The following is a 14104-nucleotide window of genomic DNA, read 5'->3' as shown; positions in this document are numbered from 1 at the left end:
TTTCTGAAACATTCACCAATCTCAGCCATCATCCAACATTGATTCGTGATCTTGACTTTTTTGAAGTTTTTTTTTTTAATTTTTCAAAATTTGGATTTTCAAATGGCCAATCAGGCAGATTTGATTAGAATCCCCTGGAGAATAAATGTCCCAAATTTGATGCTTGTATCATCATTTGCACGATTCCTCTCAAAAATTGCTGTTATCTGCCCCACTACATTGAGAGATGGGGCCAAAAACGATGTGTAGCATGATATTTCAAAAATGTATTGGGCCTGATATGTTCTCGTGGATCAGGCATTATGTGGTGGAGGTAGGCGCTCTATTGAGTGCCCTTCTGGTGTTGTTTGTTTTTGTTGGCTTTTTTTTTTAGCCGTGTCGTGTTGTGAACGCTGGCTCTAAGAGAGCTCCGCGTTGTTTTTTCTTCTTCTTCTTGTTCTTGTTCTTGTTCTTGTTCTTCTTCTTGTTCTTCTTCTTGTTCTTCTTCTTGTTCTTCTTCTTGTTCTTCTTCTTGTTCTTCTTCTTGTTCTTCTTCTTGTTCTTCTTCTTGTTCTTCTTCTTGTTCTTCTTCTTGTTCTTCTTCTTCTTCTTGTTCTTCTTCTTCTTCTTGTTCTTCTTGTTCTTCTTCTTGTTCTTCTTCTTGTTCTTGTTCTTCTTCTTCTTCTTGTTCTTGTTCTTCTTCTTCTTCTTCTTGTTCTTCTTCTGGTGAAGACAAAACCTTTAGGACGCGGCTCTTGGACACATTTGTCCTTGTTTTCACAAGTAGTTGTAACTTTAATTTCAAACAGTTTTTATTGCTCTGATCATTATTATGGGACCTATCGGTATCAAGTGCTATGAGTTTGTTTTGCTGCTGTCATAGCATATTTTACTTGCAAAATGGGAAGAGGAAAGTGATTTGGTGAATGAATAATGGCATAAAAGTTATCCTTCCCCTCCCTTCGTCTCTTCCCTTCAAACAGAAACACGACTGGAGTAACCGAGGAAGCTCTCAAAGACTTCAGCATGATGTTCAAGTGAGTATACAATTCCCCCAACTTATGACATCGCATTCGGACAATCTGTTATCCTTGGATTGGAAACTGGCTTGGTGAAAGGAAGCAAAGAACATGGATGGATGATTGTGTACATCTGTGCTGAGTATGTTTGTGAGAGGGTCTCGTCAAGGGATAATGTGTTGTTCGTGGTTCATATTCTTCACCCTAAAACTGCCCTCATCCATTCCGTACCCCACAAAAATAATTAAAATACATTTTAAAGAAAGAATTTGAATATATTTCTCCCATTTTTAGCACCCTTGTGATCTCTTTGAGCCTACCGCATTGTTCTCATCCCCACTCATCCCCCCCCCCCCCCATGAAATCAACTTGTTTAGACGGATTAATTTAATCTGGTATTAGTGTGGCACAAACATGATGGGCTGAATGGCTACCTCCTGTCTCATTTCCTTGTTATTCCTCGTTTTCCTTGTTTCCTCACCTGATATACTTTTCTATTTTTGTTTTCCCATCTTGCTCATCTTCGCCTCCAGGCATTTTGATAAAGATCGTTCTGGCAAGCTAAATCATCAAGAATTCAAATCCTGCCTCCGCTCACTCGGCTATGATTTACCAATGGTGGAAGAAGGAGAACCAGACCCAGAGTTTGAGGCCATCCTCAACATGGTGGATCCAAACAGGTAGGTGACTGCCACAAAAGGTTGTTTTGCAGTGTTTCAGTCGATTTACCTCTAATGGAATGAAATGCCAACAGTCATTTATGTCTCCCCATAAGAATTTGTTGTTGTTTTTTTGCCTGGATTACAGTGTAATTTGATAAGCTGCAGCATAGACACTGTGTGGAATTAACTCTGACAAGATGTTTGCTTTCTAATTGGAACTATGTCTGCCTCTATATAGTAAACTCAATAATCATCTTCAATCCTAATCTTCTCTTCTTGATTTAAAACTCGTGATTTGCTATTTCAATGGCACATGAAACGTTTCTGTACACTTTAACCCATTGCAATCATAAGGAGCTCAATATTTTTTGATATCAATATTGATGAGATGTACTTGTACGAAGTGTTTGCTAACATTATAAGTAGTATGAAAATGAGGTTTCTGACCTGGTACCAAAATTATGTAATTTAATAATTAAATGTTTGATTTCTAACCCCTCTCCCATCATAAGATTTGGGGTTTTGATGGGTGATGGAATTGAGGACTTGAAGTCACATTTTACATTGCGTGGATGTTCTTTGGGTACCTCTTCGTTTTTGTGTATAATAATACACTTGTCCGTGTGTGTGTAATATTCCATTCCACTCATTGATTGGACAGGTCGTCTGACTCCACCCACAATTTCAAGTTGAAAAAGAAATATGGTTGCCATATTGGTGCTTACAGCTATGCAAAGTCAAAGATATCTTCAAAGCTGTCATAAACCACCAAAATTTATAAACCACCAAAATTACTATGTGGCATTCTCTCAAGCAGGGCTTAACCCCATGTCAATAATGGTCTTTGTCCGCGATCATTATTTACTTTTAACGATATGTGGTTTGTATGCATCAGGCAAAAGGTAATTGGTTCTGGGTAGTTTATGGGCACAATTAACCTGCTCATGGTCACGTGTCTTTTCCACATATCTTGCGGGATTGTGCGATGGACAGGCTATCATGACGGGCCATGACGTGTAGGAGCTGTTTCAATCGTGGTTTCTATGAAGTCAGTGATAGCATGATAGGAATGGGGAAAATGTTAAATATTCTGCTGTTTCGATGTGGGAATGGCTGTTTGCTTTTATGAGGTGGAGAAGGGTGAGAAGGAGCGTGCAGAGTTGGGGTTGGGAGGGGGCGAGGGAAACGGAGTTGGGAGGGCAGGTTGAGGTGCTGGAGTGGGGAGGGGGTTTGAAGGCTTGAAGTGGGGAGGGAATTGTTGCCTTTGGGGGTGCGGGTGAGGAGAGCAAAGATGGGACAGAGTTGGGAGGTTGAGGTTCCGGGGGGATGGGTTGAGTTGTGGTAGGTGTTGTGGGGACGGGGTTTGAAGGCTTGAAGTGGGGAGGGGATTGGTACTTTCTGGTTGACAGAGGAAGGGTGAGGATTTGGTGGATCTAGGAGGTGGAGGGTAGAACTTGTGGTTGGGAGGCGGAGGTTGAGGACTTGGGGTTTGTGAAGGGGGTGGAGGGGAGAGTGGATGACTTGATCACATTTTACATTGCTCAGATGTTCCAGCTAGTAATTAACGTTGCTTGATTTTTTCTGGCCCCTCTAATATAATAAAATTAAGACTTTTCAGAATTAAATAATTTTGGTTGGTTGGTTCTGGGACACCACCAAAATTAGTGAAATAATTCACCACAACCATGTTTCTACCATTATTATTCTACACCATCATTTATTTATATACACTTAACCATCCCCATGCCCAACAAACCACTTTGAGTTTGGCCTTAGTTATTTTATAACTTGGTTTACAGATCCGCAAACGCTATATTTGCCAAAATGAAATATAAATATAAAACACATTTTTAGCCTTTTCTATTTCTAAATTTTCCGCCGAAGGTGCAAAAGTTTCAAAACCTGAAATGTAAACGTCGGCATTTATTTTCAAAACATAATTTCGCGTGCGCGCACCAAAATGCCGAGTCCCCTTTAACCAAACTGCGCAGTAGTCTTCGGTCATGGCATCTGAGCAGTGGCCAGCGTGGTTCAGATTGACTGTGGTTTCTGGGGCGAAAGTGATTGTTAAGAAGTATGTCAGCGGTATAAATTTGAATGACTGTATTGGTGATTTAATCACGCAAAATCTTAACGACGAATATTCTGGCCGAACGATTGCATCAATTCAGTGCAGCAGCAGGGATGATTCGCAGGCTACTCTCGATCGTGCCAATTTTGTTTCCGTCGAAAGTTGTACACCGCTGTTTGTATTGAAAGATTTTGGCGCCAAGTACGTCAAAGTTTCCCTGCGAGATGCTGATATTCCGCCTTCAACGGACCAGAAATCACTGTTTGATGTGCTCATGGGGATGGGGAGATGGTATGATCAGATGCCCGCTGAAAAGTAGAGCTGGTTATGGCTCTGGTTGACTGTTTTGAGCGTGTTGACTCCTTGAAGACACCTTTTTTTAATCATATCCAGCACTATGCACTGGTGTGCACGAACACATCTACGACTTGGACAGTAATTTTCTCAGCATTGTTTCCATTTGTTTGATGATCCAACAGGATTCTATAAGAAAAACATGCCAGACTATATTGTAAAAACAAGTTTTAATCCTTTATTGTTTTTCACATCAGATTATACAGTGAACATGGGCATCGTGCATTTGAATGGTCTTCCATCTTCAATGTTTTCTGAGATCCTCCTGGTCTAGGATTTATATTTATTTCCCCCCCCCCACCTACCCTTGTCTTTTCTGTGGAACATCCGAAAAAAAAATCATTAAAATATTTAATTTCTAAAAATTGAAATTATATTTATATTTATATTTCAACTGACCGACCCTACATTTTAGCTGAAGAACTGTGTAAACCAAGTTATAAAATAACTAAGGCCTTATTTATTTATTTTATGCACCTTACCATCTCCACCACCAACATACAACTTTGAATTATTAATTTCTTTATTTACATGCTTTTCACGATTCTACTACAGGTAGGGAACCCAAGTAATCCGGAAACCTGAAAACGGCAGAATTTGAAACATCGTGGTCGTACAATTTTTAACATTTTCATTCTGAAAAGTTTTATCCGCAAGCCTTCTGAAGAGTTGAATATCCACAAGCCTTCTGAAGAGTTAAATATCCGCAAGCCTTCTGAAGAGTTGAATATCCACAAGCCTTCTGAAGAGTTGAATATCCACAAGCCTTCTGAAGAGTTAAATATCCGCAAGCCTTCTGAAGAGTTGAATATCCACAAGCCTTCTGAAGAGTTAAATATCCGCAAGTCTTCTAAAGAGTTGAATATCCGCAAGCCTTCTGAAGAGTTGAATATCCACAAGCCTTCTGAAGAGTTAAATATCCGCAAGTCTTCTAAAGAGTTGAATATCCACAAGCCTTCTGAAGAGTTAAATATCCGCAAGTCTTCTAAAGAGTTGAATATCCACAAGCCTTCTGAAGAGTTAAATATCCACAAGCCTTCTGAGGAGTTAAATATCCACAAGCCTTCTGAAGAGTTAAATATCCGCAAGCCTTCTGAAGAGTTAAATATCCACAAGCCTTCTGAAGAGATGAATATCCACAAGCCTTCTGAAGAGTTGAATATCCACAAGCCTTCTGAAGAGATGAATATCCACAAGCCTTCTGAAGAGTTGAATATCCACAAGCCTTCTGAAGAGATGAATATCCACAAGCCTTCTGAAGAGTTAAATATCCGCAAGCCTTCGGAAGAGTTAAATATCCACAAGCCTTCTGAAGAGTTGAATATCCACAAGCCTTCGGAAGAGTTGAATATCCACAAGCCTTCGGAAGAGTTGAATATCCACAATTCTTCGGAAGAGTTGAATATCCACAATTCTTCGGAAGAGTTAAATATCCGCAAGCCTTCTGAAGGGTTCAATATCCACAAGCCTTCGGAAGAGTTAAACATCCACAAGCCTTCAGAAGAGTTAAATATCCGCAAGTCTTCTGAAGAGTTGAATATCCGCAAGCCTTCTGAAGAGTTGAATATCCACAAGCCTTCTGAAGAGTTAAATATCCGCAAGTCTTCTGAAGAGTTAAATATCCACAAGCCTTCTAAAGAGTTGAATATCCACAAGCCTTCTGAAGAGTTAAATATCCACAAGCCTTCTGAAGAGTTGAATATCCACAAGCCTTCTGAAGAGTTAAATATCCACAAGCCTTCTGAAGAGTTAAATATCCGCAAGCCTTCTGAAGAGTTAAATATCCGCAAGCCTTCTGAAGAGTTGAATATCCACAAGCCTTCTGAAGAGTTGAATATCCACAAGCCTTCTGAAGAGTTAAATATCCACAAGCCTTCTGAAGAGTTAAATATCCGCAAGCCTTCTGAAGAGTTGAATATCCACAAGCCTTCTGAAGAGTTGAATATCCACAAGCCTTCTGAAGAGTTAAATATCCGCAAGCCTTCTGAAGAGTTAAATATCCGCAAGCCTTCTGAAGAGTTAAATATCCGCAAGACTTCTGAAGAGTTGAATATCCGCAAGCCTTCTGAAGAGTTGAATATCCGCAAGTCTTCTGAAGAGTTGAATATCCGCAAGTCTTCTGAAGAGTTGAATATCCGCAAGTCTTCTGAAGAGTTGAATATCCGCAAGTCTTCTGAAGAGTTAAATATCCACAAGCCTTCTGAAGAGTTGAATATCCGCAAGTCTTCTGAAGAGTTGAATATCCGCAAGTCTTCTGAAGAGTTCAATATCCACAAGCCTTCGGAAGAGTTAAATATCCGCAAGCCTTCTGAAGAGTTAAATATCCACAACCCTTCGGAAGAGTTAAATATCCACAAGCCTTCTGAAAAGTTACTCAGTGGGAAAACATGTCACCACATTGCGCAATCACCAGAGAGAAATCTATGAAGCGGTGGGTGCGTCCAATTTCACATCACCACCACGTTGTTCTCTGGAGTGTTGTCCACACAATTGTGTTGTGCAATACACCTTGTATCGCAATCATGTCTGAAAAGCTTTCAACATCCGGACAAGCTCGTGTTGCTTCGAAAAGTAAGCATTTATCGCTCAGTATCAAGCCAAAAGTGGAGTTGCTGCCGAAGCATGACGTGGGTGTTTTGGTGACACTACCGAGTGAAGAGTATGGCGTTGGTACATCAATGGTCTACGTCTGTAAACTAAATAAACAAAAGGAGGAGATATTGCAATTTTATGGTGAGAGAGATGTGCCCAAGCTAATGGACATTACATCAGGAAAACATTACATCATTCGAAGACCGTTGACGTCAATAATATCTTGATATAGTGAATCAGGCAGCGTTTGGAGAATTTTCCCTTTGATTGTGCAATAATCATGACACAAGCAAAAACTTTTCATGTTTCATGCAAAATACAATTGAGTCCCTGTGCTGACATCTTCAGATGAGCTGTAATAACTCGAAATATGGTAATCCCTTGCCCAGACAAGCCAATGAAGGAGGAGCATATATATATATATATATACACACACTTGTAATACAAAAAATTTTTTACATTCATTTGCAGTAATATTGGTGAAGATAAATAATTTAAAATACAGATGTATATGTATGTATATACAGTATATATGTGTGTATATATATATATATATATATATATATATATATATATATATATATATATATATATATATATATATATATATATATATATATAAAATTATTTATATTCACCAATATTACTGAAGATGAATGTAAAATATATTTTTGTATTACAAGTATTGTACATGATAGGTATTGGGATCCAAAAGGCAACAGATATCAAAGACTCGTGAGCCTAAATCCCCATGGTTGCCGAATAAGGCATCCCCTTCTTGTACCAACGAGGGCGAGTCAAAGTATCCGCAATGATTTATTAAGAACTGTGTTGTGTTGACTACATTGCTTATTGTACTTGCCGGTACAAGCATGAACTGTCTGTGCCATTGTGAAGCAGTTTCAACCTTGAGCAGTTCGTAATTGTAAAGGAGTTAACATGACCACTCTGCTGTCCGTTTGCACCAAAGAAGAACAGCGTTTAGTGATCCAATTTTATGTGGGCTGAAGATCTATCAAGGGCAAAAATTCATTGCAGACCTTCAGCACAATTTCACTGGGAACAGTGCTTTACTGCAGCGGAGTGTGTATGATTGAATTACGATGCCCAAAAACGGTCGCACAAGTGTCTGATGATGAACGATCTGGACGCCCATCCACGTCCACAACACAAGGAAACATTGAATGAGTCTGTGCCATGGTTCTGGATAACCAATGGTCGACTGGTGATGAAGTGGCACAACATCTGAACATCAGTCATCGTTCTGCACATGAAATTAACAACCACCGACTTGACTTTCATAAAGTATCTGCAAGACAATTTCCAAAACAACTCTCAGAAGAGCACAAAAAAAACGTGTGAGAATCTGCCAAAGCCTTTAGAACCGCTTTCGTCATGAAGGGAATGCTTTTTTTGAGACGCATCGTCACTGTAGACGAGACGTGGATCCACCATTATGAGCCAGAGAGCAAACTCCAGAGTATGGAGTGGAAACATCTGACATCACCAATCAAAAAGAAGTTCAAAGGTCAACCATCAGCTGGAAAAGTGATGTTCACACTTTTATGGGACTCACAAGGCTACAATTTTGTGAAACTGTCAAGAGGAGGGCACAACGGTAAACAGTGTCCGTTATTGTGAAATGTTCCGGGACCAGTTGAAACCAGCTATTCGATGGAAACGCTGAGGGCTACTGTAAAAAGGTGTTGCATTGTTGCATGATAATGTCCATCCACACACTGCCACCCATACTGTGGAAACCCTCCAGCAATTGAACTTTGAGGTGTTGGAGCATCCTCCGTACAGTCCTGACCTGGCTTCTTTGGACTTTCACCTGTTTTGTCCACTCAGACGCTTGAAGAGGCCGCCACTTTGCCAGTGACCAACAAGTGAAAGAAGCGGTGCGTGTGTGGCTTATCACTCAGACAAAAACATGTTTTTTTTTTTCTGAGGGTATGCAGAAGTTTGTGAACCAATGGACTGTGTGTTCAAAAGGAGGGGGGCCATGTGGAAAAATTGGTGCTCTTATGCATGCTCAATTGTAGTTATATTATTCAAATAAAAATATATTGCAGATACTTTTTGACTCACCCTTGTATATTCCACCTTGAATTATATATTTATTTATAATATACACTTTACCATCACAGCTACCTACATACCACCATAAATCATTTATTTATTTGTTGTCAATTTACCCTCTTCACTATGGACATACATATATTTATTTAGTTATTTAAATGTAAAATCTACACATCCCATTTTTAAGGTGTGGTTGGGGGTTGAATCCTAGATGAGGACTTGCATCCTTGTACTTGATATTTTTTCTTTATGAAATCCAGAAATCGCACAATAAACAAATTGTACTGAGACACATCTGATGTTGCTGCTGTTCCCTGTTTGCCTATTATAGAGATGGACACGTACTACTGCAAGAATACATGGCGTTTATGATTAGCCGGGAAACTGAGAATGTCAAGTCGAGCTACGAAGTGGAGAGCGCGTTCCGGGCACTCAGTTCTGAAGGAAAACCTTACGTCACGAAAGAAGAGCTTTTACAGGTAAGAACTTTGTGGACTTTTTGATCTGCACTTGAATAGTTATTTGACAGGAGGATGAGCTTCGAGGCCTGCTCCTCTCCCACCACAGACAGGCTTGTGTTCCAGCAGTTTTATATCAACTCACTGGTCTTGCCCCACCTCCCCTTTCAACTTTTTTCTTCCCCTCATGAGGCCAACCAGGCATCATTTACTAAGCTAGCAATACAAACCATGTTAACCTCCACAAATCCAGACTAAATGCTCACCTTAACTCTTTTGTCCCTCTTCTCTCAACTGCATGATGAATTGCCTCCATGAGTCTGTCCAATCAGGATCTTCTTCTCTCCACTCCTTTAAAAATGTTGAACCATGGCCATCACATCTAATCCCTTATTGCTATTCCCAATCTTTTATATTCTCATTTCAGTCTTCTGTCCATTTGCACTTTTCCACAGTTATCCAGTTTGTCAGCTTTTCTTGTGTTTTTACATGGTCCTCCCTTACTGAGTCCACTCGATGTCCTTTGTGCTTGCTATTTGTACATCCTGACTGATGCTGCCCATGTGTTTGTTCCTTCCCTACTTGTATGTCCTCCCTTCTATGCCAACTCAATGTGTCTTTCACTGTCAACTTCACCCCCTCTATAACTCAAGTGTTCATGATACTCCGCACAGTGTTCAAGTATATACTGTACTTCAATTGTGTGTGTGTGTGTGTGTGTGTGTGTGTGTGTGTGTGTGTGTGTGTGTGTGTGTGTGTGTGTGTGTGTGTGTGTGTGTGTGTGTGTGTGTGTGTGTGTGTGTGTGTGTGTGTGTGTGTGTGTGTGTGTGTGTGTGTGTGTGTGTGTGTGTGTGTCCCCTCCGTAACTCCAGAACTATAAAACCTAGCAGCCTGAAACTTTGCATGCATACGAAGGGAACTCCAAGGAGGTGCAAGAGTGAAAACTGGGTGTTTGGGTTCATTAAAGCACCCCTTTTGAAGATAATTAATGGCCTTATTTAACTATATTGTTCATGAGGGGCATTCTCGGCCACCTCACTCTCTATGTGGTCTTGAGGCGCATCCTGGGTTGCCTCGCTGGGGTCGGAAGTCACCATTTGTTTTGGCCTGCTCAACAACGCCTTGAGTTGGAACAGGCCGCAACGGTTTATTCATGATAATGCGCTCATGATGTTTTGTGTTTTTTTTTCACTTTCCTCATTGTATGCCTCATTGACATACCTACGAATTGTTGCATACATCAATTTTGTCAGTTGTTCTTGTTCTTGTTCTTGTTCTTGTTCTTGTTCTTGTTCTTGTTCTTGTTCTTGTTCTTGTTCTTGTTCTTGTTCTTGTTCTTGTTCTTGTTCTTGTTCTTCTTCTTGTTGTTGTTCTTCTTCTTGTTCTTGTTCTTGTTCTTGTTCTTGTACTTGTTCTTCTTCTTCTTCTTGTTCTTCTTCTTGTTCTTCTTCTTGTTCTTCTTCTTGTTCTTCTTCTTGTTCTTCTTCTTGTTCTTGTTCTTGTTCTTCTTCTTGTTCTTGTTCTTGTTCTTCTTCTTGTTCTTCTTCTTGTTCTTCTTCTTGTTCTTCTTCTTGTTCTTCTTCTTGTTCTTCTTGTTCTTCTTCTTGTTCTTCTTCTTCTTGTTCTTCTTCTTCTTCTTGTTCTTCTTCTTGTTCTTCTTATTCTTCTTCTTGTTCTTCTTCTTCTTGTTCTTCTTCTTCTTCTTGTTCTTCTTCTTCTTGTTCTTCTTCTTCTTCTTGTTCTTCTTCTTATTCTTCTTCTTCTTATTCTTCTTCTTCTTATTCTTCTTCTTCTTATTCTTCTTCTTATTCTTCTTCTTCTTCTTCTTCTTCCCGTGAGGGGTCCCCACAGTGGATCATCCATCTCCATTTCGCTCTATCCTCCACATCTTCCATTGACACTCCAACCACCGGCATGTTCGCACTCACCGCATCCATGAACCTCTTCTTTGGCCTTCCTCTTCTCCTCCTACCTGGCGGCTCCATCCTCAGCATCCTTCTCCCGATATACTCCGTTTCCCTCCTGTGCACATGTCCAAACCATCTCAATCTCGCCTCTCTCACTTTGTCTCCAAACCGTCCTACCTGCGCTGTCCCTCTAATATACTCATTTCTTATCCTGTCCATCCTCGTCACTCCCAATGAGAATCGCAGCATCTTTAACTCTGCCACCTCCAGCTCTGCTTCCTGTCTTTTTGTTAGCGCCACCGCCTCCAAACCATACAACATAGCTGGTCTCACTACCGTCTTGTATACTTTCCCCTTCACTCTTGCAGCTACCCTTCTCCTGACTGACTACAAATCACTCCTGCAACTCTTCTCCACCCACTCCATCCTGCCTGCACTCTCTTTTTCACTTCTCTCCCACACTCTCCGTTACTTTGGACAGTTGATCCCAAGTATTTAAACCCATCCACCTTCCCCACCTCAATTCCTTGCAACCGCACCGTACCACCACCCTCCCTCTCATTTACGCACATGTACTCCGTCTTACTCCTACTGACTATCATTCCCCTTCTCTCCAGTGCGTACCTCCACCTCTCGAGGCTCGCCTCAGCCTGCTCCCTACTCTCCCTACAGATCATGATGTCATCCGCGAACATCATAGTCCATGGAGACTCCTGTCTGATCTCGTCCGTCAACCTGTCCATCACCATTGCAAGCAGGAAAGGGCTCAGAGTCGATCCTTGGTGCAATCCCACCTTTACCTTAAACCGGTCCGTCATTCGTACCGCACACCTCACCGCTCTCACACTATCCTCATACATATCCTGCACCACCCTCACATACTTCTCTGCCACTCCCAACTTCCTCATACAATACCACAACTCCTCTCTTGGCACCCTATCATAAGCTTTCTCTAAATCCACAAACACACAATGTAACTCTTTCTGGCCTTCCCTATACTTCTCCATCAACATTCTCAAAGCAAACATCGCATCAGTGGTGCTCTTTCCTGGCATAAACCCATATTGCTGCTCACAGATCGTCACCTCTCCTCTCAACCGAGCTTCCACTACTCTTTCCCACAACTTCATGGTGTGGCTTAACAACTTTATCCCTCTGTAATTACCACAGCTCTGCACATCACCCTTATTCTTGAAAATCGGAACTAGTACACTTACTCTCCACTCCTCGGGCATCCTCTCACTTTCCAAGATTTTATTAAACAATCTGGTTAACAACCCCACTGCCATCTCTCCTCAACACTTCCATGCCTCCACTGATATATCATCTGGGCCAACCGCCTTTCCACTCTTCATCCTCTTCATATCTGTCCTCACTTCATCCTTACTGATTCACCCCACATCCTGATTCACTATCTCCACCTCTTCCAACCTTCTCTCTCTCATTTTCTTCATTCATCAGCTCCTCGAAGTACTCCATCCACCTTCTCAACACACTCTCCTCGCTCGTCAGCACATTCCCATTTGCGTCCTTTATCACCCTAACCTGCAGCACATCCTTCCCAGCTCAGTCCCTCTGTCTTGCCAATCGGTATGAATCCTTTTCCCCTTCCTTTGTATCCAACTTCTCATACAGCTCGCCATATGCCTTTTCCTTAGCCTTTGCCACCTCTCTCTTCCCCTTGCGCCGCCACTCCTTGTACTCCTGTCTACTTTCTGTGCTGTAGTGCTATAGTTTTCAAATTCGGAGCTTGGAGTAATTTCATGCATTTAATGTATGATGCAATTTGCCACAATCTACTCTCACAGACTAATTCAAGTATATTATAGAAATATAATTTGAGTTTAGAAGATCGGATCACGTGGATTAAATGACTTGAAATCTGGAGTGAAATCTGAAAAAGTAAAGAAATCGGCAATGTTATTTTTTTTTTGCGGGTATGTGCCATCACCAATTGGCTTGCTATCACTTGCCAAGCCAGCCGTTCCTTATCAACCAATTAATTGGAGTCCTTGCTTGAATGCTTAAGCCACTTTTCGAGTGCCCTTCAGTCGATAGCGGTACAGTTCATGTCCTGATCGGGATGTACAGTCAGCAGTTGCTATAAAAGGTAGAGGTATGTATGCAGCACACACGGACATGGTACATTGTGGATAGGTTTTTATCTATAAAGGGACTCTCCACGGGTGTGTGTACATACCTGCATGCTTGCTTACGTCGGTGCCGTGGTGGCAAAAGTTTCATCCCGTATCTTGGAGGTTTTAACTTTTAGCCTCAGCAGCGTACGAGCGATCATGTTTTCATTTGTTCTCGTGAATGTTTCTAAAGCATTTGGTTATTTTATATGACTCGGTGTGCTTTACAAAGGGTTATATGTTTCTCCTTGTGAGTTTCAAAGCAAAATACATTTGGTAACACCCGATTTCCGAGCCGTTTACCATATTAACGTGTTTTCTGAATTGCAGCGCCAAATTTGTTTTTTTCCACCTGCTCGGCCAATATACGGTAAAACGAAAGACTTCTTATTCATCTTCAAAATATAACATTAGATTTAAAAAAGCTGTTCCTCGATCATAAACTGATGACAGACAAATAGATGGACGGACATGAACCAATTGCTTAATCCTGCTTTTTGCTTTGTGTGTGCAGGGTAATTCATGAGCCTTATTTCTGGAGTAAAATTATTTAATGGAGTGTCCTTTCATTATGTATCAATTGTGTGAACTGACAACAGGAGGCCACATAATCATGACCACTGTAATCATGACCATAATCATATCTAATCCACTTAAGACTTGATTTTCTTCCAAGAAGACCTTTGCGAGATATTACCTGCCCAGCTATGGTGGAATTTTTGATGCCCTTTCCCCTTTATGCACGTGGCTAAAGTAACAGCTCGACCCATACAATTACTCCAATGAGTTCCCATGCGAGGAACTTCAATGCACGAGGAAGCCATTAGGCCCATCAAGCCTGAGCT

General features: G+C 41.0%; 1 protein-coding gene across 1 annotated transcript in view; it reads left to right on the top strand.

The window, feature by feature from the left end:
• Positions 1–14104, top strand: part of SPTAN1 (spectrin alpha, non-erythrocytic 1) — a 179946-nt gene that overhangs the window by 164669 nt on the left and 1173 nt on the right. Inside the window, exons 56-58 of the mRNA XM_085896171.1 lie at positions 963–1016; positions 1532–1678; positions 9091–9238. Of these exons, the coding sequence (XP_085752297.1) occupies positions 963–1016; positions 1532–1678; positions 9091–9238 (349 nt within the window). The remainder of the gene's footprint in view (positions 1–962; positions 1017–1531; positions 1679–9090; positions 9239–14104) is intronic.

This window comes from Eptatretus burgeri, chromosome 1 (assembly GCF_056783735.1).
Source record: "Eptatretus burgeri isolate ZD-2024b chromosome 1, Ebu_testis_v1, whole genome shotgun sequence".
NCBI lineage: Eukaryota > Metazoa > Chordata > Myxini > Myxiniformes > Myxinidae > Eptatretus > Eptatretus burgeri.
The sequence above is the reverse complement of the archived record's forward strand: the minus strand, read 5'-3'. Positions and strand labels throughout refer to the sequence as shown.